This window comes from Galleria mellonella, unplaced genomic scaffold (genome assembly GCF_026898425.1).
Source record: "Galleria mellonella isolate WM207_F2 unplaced genomic scaffold, CSIRO_AGI_GalMel_v1 utg171, whole genome shotgun sequence".
Lineage (NCBI taxonomy): Eukaryota > Metazoa > Arthropoda > Insecta > Lepidoptera > Pyralidae > Galleria > Galleria mellonella.
The window spans coordinates 6655995-6668246 of record NW_026442014.1 but is presented as its reverse complement, the minus strand read 5'-3'; the positions used below and the strand labels follow the sequence as shown (position 1 = coordinate 6668246).

The 12252-nt window shown below is 32.2% G+C and overlaps 1 protein-coding gene across 4 annotated transcripts in view; it reads right to left on the bottom strand.

Moving 5' to 3' along the window:
* Nucleotides 1-2: 2 nt before the first annotated feature.
* Nucleotides 3-12252, bottom strand: part of LOC113518353 (protein artichoke) — a 47569-nt gene continuing 35319 nt past the window's right edge. For 2 of the 4 annotated variants that reach the window (XM_026903235.3, XM_031913293.2), the window contains exons 2-3: nt 12211-12252; nt 3-2944 (exon numbers count right to left, since the gene is read on the bottom strand). In XM_026903235.3, the coding sequence (XP_026759036.2) occupies nt 308-2926 (2619 nt within the window). In that variant the 5' untranslated portion in view covers nt 2927-2944; nt 12211-12252 and the 3' untranslated portion in view covers nt 3-307. Of the gene's footprint in view, nt 2945-7846; nt 8056-12210 lie in introns of those variants that run through there. The other 2 variants (XM_026903237.3, XM_026903236.3) reach the window with 2 other exon arrangements.

Below are 12252 nucleotides of genomic sequence, written 5' to 3'. Positions count from 1 at the left end.
GATTTAGTGTTTAATTTTTATTATTTTTAAGTACATAAAATAAACCTATCAACTAATTTGTATAATATATAGTAATATGTATATCTTAAATTAATTTGTTGAATTTGACTTGTTACTTTTTAGATGCGCTAGTTAATATAATATTGGTCGACGTTGTTCGAAAATGGTCGTTGAAGGCACTGTATATTAAAAATGTTCAACTTTTTGTTTATGACTAGCGCTTATTTCGATCACGTACTGCTCATGTAAGAAATAAGGCAGTTGTTAGTTTATTTAAACTCTAATGTGATGTTTTGTACCATACGGTTCAAACTGCTTCAGGCACAATATTGCTGTGATGGAAAGGACTGCTCTCGTACGACATGTTGGAAGCCTTGACTGTTACACTGTGCAGCGGAGTGTAGCGGTTGAGTTTAGGCGTCGCTGGACCTGTCAGGTCTTCTGACAGCTGTTGGTACACCAGACCGCAATCCTTCTTTGTACGACCTGGTTGGGTCATGGCAGCTATTATGGCACTGTTATATCTCATCTGCTTCGTTCGCTTTTTGCATAATACCATGACGACCTTTGCGATAACGAGGAGGAGTACTAGAACACAAAGTATAGATATTAACATTGGCCACAGGTAATCGTAATGGCCGTGCTCTTCAATTACACTCGCTTGCTTGTAATCTTTAGGCTCTAACTCGTCATAAATATCGTTTTCTAGAAGTTTGATATCGATCTTAATCTTTTCCTTTTCTGTAGTTTCTACAGCAACCTTGGGTGGATTTGGTTTTGGTGTAGGTCGTTTTTCGATGAGTTTTACTTTGAGATCGACATCATCATCAGCATCATCATACTCTTCTTCAGAATCCTCGTCACCATCGTCATCTCCGTCTACATCTTCATCTCCATCATCGTCATATGTATCATCGTCATTTTTAAGATCATCGTTATTCTTAAGCTCGTCATCAATAGCGTTGGTGTCAGCACTCAATTTGTTTTCAGTTACTTTAGGTTCATCTTCAGCTATTGATACATCATCTCCTAAAGTATTTTTCAGATCGAAATTACCCACGTTGTCTTTGTCAATCCTTTCCCATATTTCTTCATCAGAGACAGCCGGTAAAGGTTCTACTGCATGCAGGAAGTTAGCATTACTGCATGTTTTACGTGATAGGAATTCCCAGCTAAACGTGAAGTCATCTTCCTTGGCATCTTTACCTAAATTGGCAATGCTGGCCTTATTAGAACTAGGTGAAACTTTGTGCTTATTCAACCAAATCATTAGGTTTTCGAACTCATGACTGCATGTCAACGGATTGTTGGTAACATCTAGAGTTCGTAGTTTTTCAAAACTAATAATTTCAGATTCTTTCAATTCAGTTATGCGGTTGTGTGAAATGTTTAAGAAATTCAAGTGGCTCAGAAGTTCTTTTGGAAGATTTTTATCTTCTTTCCAGAGAGAGGTCAAGTCTGCGTTACTTACATCAAGTAATGTTAAAGATGGTGTATTTACAAATATTTCCGCTGAGAGTACTTTTAATGGATTGCCTTGAAGATATAGTTTACTAAGCTCTTCGTTATTCTGGAAAATTTTATTATCTAGAGTTCTCAGCATATTGTACGCCAAATTAATTTCAACTAATTTGGGACAGTAAGAGAATACTTTGTTGTTTATAGACTGAATTTTGTTTCCAGACAAGTTAATCGTAGTTAGAGCTGTGAAAGTCATTAAAGAATTGTCAAATATTTCCTCGAGACCACAATTAGACGCATCAAAAGCATAAATATTGAATTGATCTGCAGAACAATTGAAGCCATCAGTAGGCAAATGTTTCAGTTTTGGATTATTCGAAATTTTAAAAACATCCAGTTCGATATTTTCTTTAATAAGAACGCTAGAAATGAATGTAAGATTATTATAGGAGAGGTCGAGATAGTTCAGTTCGACTAATTTATGGAATGCTTGATTATGAATTTTTTCAATATTATTTCCACTGAGGTTAAGATTGGCAATATATGTCATTCCATTGAACATAGACGGTCCAATAAATTTAATATTAGTTTGTCCAGCAGTAAGAGTAAGCAATTCGGACATTTGTAAGCCGTAAACAGAGTCAATGGGGTTCCTGTCGATGTGGAGCGTAGCAAGCTCAGTGTTTTCAGAGAATATGTCATCAGGTAGCGATTTTATGTTATTGTCACTTAGATCGATCTCTTCTAAATCCAAAAGTTTCTTGAATGTATCAGCATCCATTCCAGACAATTCGTTCTTAGATAAATCTAAATACATAAGCCCTGGCATATTTTGGAAGGCATTGGCACTTATATATTGTATGTTGCAGTTAGATAAAATGAGCTCTTGTACGGTGGAGGCATTCAAAAAATAATCAGTTGAACCAGTTGGAGGAAGTTTCAGTGGATTATTGGAGAGTGTCAAGAGCAATAACTTTTTGTTCTCAATGAAAGTGTTAGGGTGTATCCTCTTAAGTTGGTTATTAGATAGAGTTAGCGCGTACAATTCCTCTAGACCACGGAATGCAGCAGGGTCCACTGACTCGATCGTGCTGTTTACAATTTTTATGGTTGCAACTTGGTGAAGACCTAGATTTTTAAATATTTGTTCAGTGAGAACAATGGGGAATTCTGCATTTTCGACCACAAGATCTGTAATGTCATTACCAAATTTCTGTGTGCCGATTTCCAGACGATTGCACTTAGCTATTCTATATCCTTGGGATACAGTGCATAAGCAGTCTCTGGGACAGGGTTTGTCCTCATTAAAGAGAACTTCCTGTTCTTGACCGGCATCATAGTCCTCGTACTGTTCTATGAAATCATCAGACTCATTGATTTTTTTGGTTGTCTTGTTGACAGATCCTCCGAACGCTAGAGCGCATACTGCCAGGAGCAGTAAAAACTCCCGGGACTTCGCCCCCATGTCGTGTTGTAGCGAACTCTGTAATGATACAAAAATAATAATTAAGAGTTTGTAATTTATTAGCAATTACTAAGTATACACTAATACTCCAATCTAGGTAATCTAGGTAGTAGACCTATTGAAATAATAGTAGTATAAAACAATAGAATAAGACTTTTTATTTTCGAAAAATTGCGCCATGTGAGTTAACAATAGGTCATAATGTGTTGCGTTTTAATTCATAATACGTAGCATTGTTCAGAAACAGTTTGTTTACCGTTACAAATTGAACGAGAAATAAACGTGGGTGGAGACGATCGTAGTAAATCTTTTAAAACATAAAGGAAGGCGGTTGCTATGTAGATAACTACATAAAAATCGAATTCAAGAACACCAACGTTTAATATGCACAGATAAGTTTCGGTCATAAACTAATTTAAGTACCTATATTGTATTGTTAATGTAGCTTTAACGAATTTATTTTCAGAATGGTCATCTGTTGTTGAATACGTTACAATACAAATATTCAATGTCGCAGTGTCATTATTCAAAATCATTATATTAAGCGTATGACTTTTTTTAATAATATGGAATATGTGAATTTAAGATTTTTCACCTTTTGGTGTCTTAATTTAATGAAGTAATTGTTCAAGTATACGTACACATAACTAACATACAAAAATATTATGTAGTACCGATATAAAATAAACATTACATAGTTTAGGTACATTTGACGTTCGGCGTGACCTACATGTAGCATTTGTAGAGAACCGCAGGCACTATTAAACTATCATACGTACCTACACTAATAAATATTCGAAGTTCAATTGAAATTTATTATCTTATTTTGTTAAAGATTTTATAGAATAACATGGGCCATCTTATCATGCAATATATCTATATACAGATAAAGATGCCTATTTATTTAGACACCTAGTTGTACGGCACTAGCGTAAATTAGTAGTCAAATATATAATAGCCATATAAGCTTCAACAAAACAACTAATTTCAGTCGAGACAAGATTATATAGATAGAGCATTGAGCCCCAAAAACGGGTCAACTTTTTGTCAAATTAGCTGACTCGTTTTTTTTATCAGTATTCTATATGTTTACGCATAAAATATCTCGACGTATTTATTATTTACTAAATAAAATGTGTGTTTATGCATTAAAAAGATGCAGAATTTATAAAACAAATTAAATATTGAAGATATAAAGGAATCACTCACAACTATTTATCATGGAAATTGTATGAAAAATTTACCCCTTTTTCTCGAAGCATTTCTATGGAGATACTATCTATATAATCTAAGAGTTTTACCTATGTAGGCACTTCTTCTAATAAATAACAGCAATGACAAAGTTTCTCTGACATCATCCATTGATGTATGTTAATAATGTTGACGGTAATATAGACAATTTATACGTGTATTAAATTACAATATTATTGGTAGGTAACACGTATTTTTAAATAATACTTTGTACTCTTACAATAATCTCGACAGTTCTAGGTACATATATATATATTATATAAAAGGAAAAATCCATATACTTGCTTTGTTTTGCATATTTCCTTAGTTCTGCGGCGTTTGGCAATGGCCCACCTATTGTATAATTCGTCTTCAATAATTATGATTGTCGGACGAAGATTTATTTATCTCTTTGAATACAAGTACTGTTAACCTCGTTGATAGTCTTAATAGTACTGTTATACTTTTGTTTTGATCGTATTCTTAATAGGAATATTATCCAAATACGATAAAAATATTGTTGCAGCGTTTATTTTCAGGAATTATTCATTTTATTTAATACAATCAAAGAGTTTATCTACTCTATGGCATACATACAAATGGGTACCTACCTATATCATCACTGTCTTATTTTTCTTTATTTGATGGGGCTGGTGTGGTATATTTTCTGAAGTTATGGTTTTTCTATTAAGAACTATCTATATATACTGTTTAATTTATCTTGAAATAGTGGTGCCAAATGCAAGGTAAAACTCATTTTAATTGTATACTTTATAGTAATAATTTTTGGGTTTTAATAAATTAGACTTTAGATAATGAAAGGAAATATAGAATTAACTTTTCGCGTTACGTGATTTATGATTTTTAAGGAACTATCGCGATTATTTAGATAAACTATGATAATTTGTCTGATTTATTTCGATATTTCGATCAGATAAATAATTTTATACATTATAATAATGAAGTATGAAGTGTATTTCCTATATTTATATATCCTTATATTTCTTATTATATTTATTGTTTAAATCTGAACGTTAGATATAGCCCCCATTTTCCTACTACACGTACGAAAATTAATGTTATCTCAAAGATTTTTTTTTTGTCACGTTACTGTACCTAATATCATATTTAGCGAGTATATAATATAAATGTTAGTGGACAGTTCTGAATCACTACACGTTTGATTAGACAATGCATTCGAAATTTATGATAGAAAGTTGCATGCACTTTCACATCGGCAACAATAAGGCACGGTACCCATACAAGGCTTTTGTCCACGGCAGTGACGATTAGAGTTGGCAAATAAAATTGTATATAGTCTCTGTTTGTAATATATACGTTAGTAGAATAAAAAAATCTATTGATAGGTATGGACTATTTTTAAAATAGTGCACTGCTCGTCTCGTAGGTATTATTATAATTATCTATAGTCTGTTTAAATAGAATTTAACGAAAATGTGAAAAAATGAATAATTGACTCATAGCAGACAGTTGATGTCTAATAGAAATACAAATAACAAAATCATTTGATAAAATCATCATTATCATCATATCAGCCCATCTACTGTTCACTGCTGAACATAGGTCTTCTACGTATGGGAGGTTTTGCCAGGTTGCCACACTTGGCAGGCGGGTTGGTGATCGCAGTTAGGCTTTTAGTGATGTTTTAAGAAGGATGCTGCTGCTCATCTCTCGACCATGAAGTTCCTTTAGTTGCCTCTTACGGCTCCTAGGGGAAAAAGGGGTGGCCAATTCCATGCCGAAAGTAAATTTAAATTTATTAAATATATACTAATTAATTATATTAAGACAGTGTTTCTGTGATATATTCTTGACAACGGTTTCATTAAGTTGTATTGAAACGGATTATAATAACATATCATTATAACTGATCCCAAATAAACCTATTTATTTATATCGCTTCTTTAAAAATAAGCTTGTCACATATATGTATATATATATGTATATTCTACTTTGACTAATTTAACAACTTTGACATAGGTAGGTCTGAGACATCGTCGGTGTCTGCGACAAACCGGTATTTTGCAACATTTACATACTACATTTAGCGAGGTGTTCGTGCCTGTGTTAATTTAAATTAAATAAGTCTAATATTATAAAGTTATTTATATTTATAACATTACTGTTACAACAAAGTTAAATATGAATGAAATGAAGGATAAAAATAACATGTATATTTTATTTTGCAGAAAAACAGTGATTTCAATTTAGTAACAAAACACATCTAAGTATGTATATACTACGAGATGTTTGGTTATTATTTTTTATTTTTATTTTATTGGATATTACATTGAAAATATTTCAATTGACAAGTAAATTTTACTTCGATTACTAAACACTGCTACGAGTACTAACACAATCAATCATCACAAATATAAGACCAACACGGTTGTAAAATTTTGTAATTTACAAAAAGGTTTATAAAAATTTAAGATTTTGTTCCACAAAAAATAAATCGAATTCCGATGATTTCGGTATTATTGGCATTTATCATGGCACAATAAATGGTGTTGCTCCAATTGCCAAAACCATTTATTTTGATTTAAAAACTAAACTAATAAACCGATTTTGATTTTTCTATCACACCAAACTAAAGATCAATCTAAATCCTTTCATATGAAAACAGAATTTTCCAAATCCATTTATAGTCATTAATGAGTTAACAAACCTACCAGAGGGAGACTTTGTACAAAAGTCGATTGCTTGGGTACCTCTGTCCCATTCGTGTTTCAACCGTGAAGCAGTTGTGTTAGCATGGTTGTGTTTCGGTTTGAAAGGTGGGATATGGCGTGAATTTACTGGGTACAGAGGAATAACACCTGAGTCCTCAGAAATGGCAACGCATGGGGGATATCATGGGCGAAACAGTATACTCTGTTACGTCCATGGTACTGCTCATGTCTATAGGCGACGGTTACCACTTTTTATCAGGTGGGCCGTCAGCTTGTTTGCCATTCTAAGTTTTATAAAAAAAGTTAACAAACATAAAAAAACTACAATTGAAATAAGAATTCCCTCCTTTTTTGAAGTTGGTTGAAAATTAATCCAGAATTGGCAAAGTCGTAGTGTCATATATTTAAAAATAAAAAAGAATTGAGACCTTTTGGTAATTGCTTGAAAATGAACGTATTAAGTAAATACCAAATAAGTAATCTATATGAGCCGAACTGAGAACTACCAAGGAGGGCATATGTTATCAAAGTATTATAAACATAATCAGATTTAGTTTTTTTTTATGAATTATCATATCCATTTATAAACAAACGTAATGTGTTTATTTAAATATAAGATGTCACGTGATGTCCAAATTTCAGTTATAATACTGATAAAACGAATCAACTTTCTCTAAGGGGCACAATGATATTTTATGGGACATGATAGATATAAAACAAATTTTAAACCGATATCAATAACGTGGAAGTTATCTATTCGATTGTTTTTTTGTGTGTATGTTGAGTGGTAACTTCGTCAATTCTACATCGATTTTGCCCTTTATTTTTATAATTGATAGAGCGACTATAATGTTGCCTCCATACTAATTTAATCAAGTTTTATGAAATCTTTTTTGTGGAACAAATTATGGTTTATCAATATTTTTTGGTAACAAATCGTTTTGGATTGTATACAAATACATACTTATAATGACGTCTATTTATGTAAAATACTCACTTAACTCAACTTGTGGTGTATCACACAGGTAGTCACAAAAACGTTTTCTGAGCTAAAATTAGTTTTATAAAATAATTATCTGATAAAGGTCAACACCAAATCACTGCATTTACATACTAGTATTGCAAGTTTTACTATTAATAAACTTTTGGCTTGGCTATTAATAAAGTTCTGCTATTAAAAAAAAGTATGGCTTATGAGGTAGATATAGGCTAAAAGCAAAAAAATATACTGGCGAGACGTGTGATACAATCACGGAGCGGTGCCTCAGCGAAGGTAAGGCTGATAAGATAATAAAAGTACACCATTCTGTAATAATATAACCATGTGTGGGTGCGCTTCAATTATGACGTATGATGATAAAAATGTTTACAGGTAAGTAAATAAGTACCTATTATTATAAAGCGCCGTCTACTCTTCCTTTTAGTTATTTCTCTTATACAAAGGCTATCTGGAAGTAATTGCTTAGCAATAAGACTTTTGTACTCTATGCCTATGCACTATATTTATATCCATTAATCATTTATTATATAGGTAATATTGTTATATTTAATATATTAAATTTTTAACGTTAGATAAAAAAAATACAGGATATTTAGCAGCCAAACCTGGCCTAAGGCTTGTGGATCTAATAAAGAGGTTTTTGAATGGACCATATATAAGAGACTCTTCCTTAGAGTTATAACATCAATAATAATATTACTTCTTTACTTCCTTTTATTTGTATATTTATTTGCTCCCTACCGCCATTTATCGGCTCTATTTTTCCTTATTTGGATTGAAAATTTCTTAAGACACCTCGCCGACATCCACAGACCAGCAGTGTATGTCGGCTTCAAGCCCAGTGACCCAAAGGTTGTTGCCTCCGGAGTTTTTTTTATACAACTTAGAATGGCAAACAAACTGACGGCCCACCTGATGGAAAGTGGTAACCGTCGCCTATAGACATACAATAAATTTTATTAAGGCGGAAGTAAATTTTACTTGAAAATTCGTTCTTAAGTAATAACATTAAAGAATTATGTAGTTTTTTCACGTGTGATACATTCTTTTCGCGGTAAATTACCTATCGTGTATACGAGCAGTTATGGGCGGCATTGTGTGGAAAGTGAAATTTTTCATTATTTTTTGAAATATTACGCAATCTGGGTCACAGACTGAACCATCAATTATTTATATAACCATAAGAATGAGGAATTGTTATGTTCGAATATAGCTGAATAGGTAAAACCTAAACAATGTGGATAATAGTTTAGTAAATAGTTCTTACATTAATTTCTATGTATAGTGAAGTGAAAGTATTAGGTATGGATGTGATTGATTATACCTAATGATAGAGAAAGAATTAATGAGAAAACAAGCGACTGGTAAAATATATTACCCCGTCCGACCATATCATTTAGGTCGGACGGGGAAGAGAAAAAAAAAATTCTAGGGATGGGCAGCAGCGTACCTACATTAAAACATCACCAAAGCTTAACTGCGGTTACCAACTCGTCTAAAAAGCATGACAGCTATTGATAAAAGCAGCCTATGCAGAAAAGCCGAAAGTAAAGTGGACAGTTAACGGCTGAAGTAGATTTGTTCTGAAAAATGGCATTTACGAACAGCCCGTATTCTAATTGTTACATATAAACTTTATAATTAAATGCATTTTCTATCAACTATATTATAATGAAATACTAAAATATCACTGTTTTCTATTCATACTAGTAAATTTTTATGAATTGCAGAGACATCTACTCGATGGCATTTAGAACTTTATTTTTGATCTTGAACTACTATGTAAAGTTTTCCTTGTCTAACCGATTAGATTAATGATATCATTTTTGTCATATAACTGCTTAGTAAAATTTCAGATAATACTGAATGATTCAATCAGTAAATATAGCTATACATATTGATAGGTACCATATAAAAAATTGGGTTCAAATATACTGGACAAAGTTACCTATGTTTTAGTAAGTAGTAAGTGTTGTAACTGTAATAAATACATAAATAAATAAAAAAATACCGTAGAAGATAATACTGATAATGTAATCAAAATTCTTTGATAAACGACACTTAGCGAAATACAATAGAATAATTGAAATTGTGTTCCACAAAAAACAAATAATTTAGATTTAAAAACTAAACCACTCAATTAATTTTGATAAAATTTCTAAGGGACTAATTCGTAAGCATATTCTTAAAAAAATTTTTTTTTTTCTAAATCGCATGAATCTAACGGAGTTATGCGGTAACAAACATAAAAAAATACAACCGAATTGAGAAGCTCAATTTTTTTTAAGTCGGTTAAAAATTTAATGAATGGTTAATTATATTTGCTAATTAGTATAATATAGACTAGTTTTTACTTGCGATTTTGTCTGCATGACCGGTATATATTGACTGACCGGGATAAAATTTAGTCTATGGTCTTCTCTGTCCCAAATAGTACATGAAATTTAGATGTTAAGGCACCAAGAAGTAACGAACTAATAAATAAACAGACTCAGTTTGAAATTTATATCATTAGAATTAGTAAATACTCGATTATAACGTCCAATGTGACTAATGCTTGTGAGGCAGAAGTTTCAATATTCTCAAATGGGTCTAGTCTGGAAGATTGATTAATAGAACAACGAAGTACATTGATATCGAACACGCTGGAAATTATAAGCGTACATGTTTTGTATTTAACTAGGCCTGCTCACAATTTTATCTTTATTGACTGATAATTTTAATTCAAATACAATCTACGTGATTTTTTCGTAAAATAATTCAATTAAAAACGACCAGATACAAGTGAGTTTTAATTTTATCTCACGGTTTACTCAACTGGTTATCGGTAGTTTAACGATTATAAGTTTTCTCGTGATCACGTAACAGACAAACAGATACATATCATCAGTGATAAAAAATATTTTTTATCGGCTTCCATTACTTAATTCTAGGTTTCTTAAGTAATATTCCCGAAAAAAATTCAATGATTGATTCAGAAAAAAGTATATTTCAAACTTTCGACCCTTACGAAATTATTATTTATTGTGAAACAGTTGCGTTTGTATGGCTGTTTTTCGGTTTTAAGGGTGGAAATATGACAGTGAATTTACAGGGTTCAGAGGCAATCTTAGTCCTCAGCAATGGCAACAAATGGGGGGGGGGGGTATAATGGGTAAAACAGTGTACGTTGTTGTGTATGTAAGTTCTGTTCATGTCTATAGGCCACGGTTATCATTTTCCATCAAGTGGAAACTACCAGAGGGAGACATGGCTGTGTTTCGGTTTGAAGGGTGGGATATGGCGTGATTTTACAGGGTACAGAGGAATAACACCTGAATCCTCAGGAATGGCAACGCATGGGGGATATCATGGGCGAAACAGTATACTCTGTTATGTCCATGGTACTGCTCATGTCTATAGGCGACGGTTACTACTTTCCAAGTGGGCCGTCAGCTTGTTTGCCATTCTGTTTTATAAAAAAAAAGATAGCCGTCAGCTGGTTTGCCATTCTAAGTAGCATATAAAAAGGTAGGACATATTACAAGTGTAAATTATAAACGTAATAAAGTTTATAATTTACGATTATTATTATAATCGTAATGTCAGTACTTATTAAGAACAGATTGTTGGTTAGTTTGCATACAATCGGGACTATGTTGATGTTTGCGCGTGCAATAACTCATATTGAATGTTCCGGAACGATTTTTATGATCCTTCGTGTGCCTTGATTCGTGATAGTACAGCAGTAATGAAAGTTATTATAATGGGGATAATTATAAATAGTTGAGTCAGTTTCGGTAGTGTGTTTTGGGAGATATGCCCAACAGTGATCTACGGTGAGGTGGTAATAATGATAATAGTAAACCTAATTTTGTAATATAATTAAGATTGTTATGATAGTAATCTAAGATTTATTTGACATTCTATGTCAACTATCAAAAACTACTTCATACGTAAAATTAACAAATTTAGTTAGTAATTAGATTTTACTTGAGAGTTTGTAATCATGACCGGGATATCGACTGACCAGGATAAATAGAAGCTTATGTCCTTCTTCATTCCGTATAGTACATGGCCCCAAATGTATTGTAAATTGACAAATAGTATATTTATTAGCTATTTTTCAGTATTTAACTTTACCGGAGAGTCAGCCCGTATAAACGTTATTGAAAAATAATTATCTATATTTTTATGAACGTTGTTTTAAAACTAATGTACACAATTTTATGTTAGCGGTAAGTCTAGGTAAGTATTTGCGTTGTAAAACACTACAGGCATTTTAATGAGGAAAATTCAAATGCGAAATTAACATGTATTTGTGTTCAGTACTTATTTATGTTGTATGTATAAAAACTAAAGTATGGCAAAAGAATACTAACCTATAATCTAGTTCAGCCACCCAATGACCTTTCTGTTGCAAC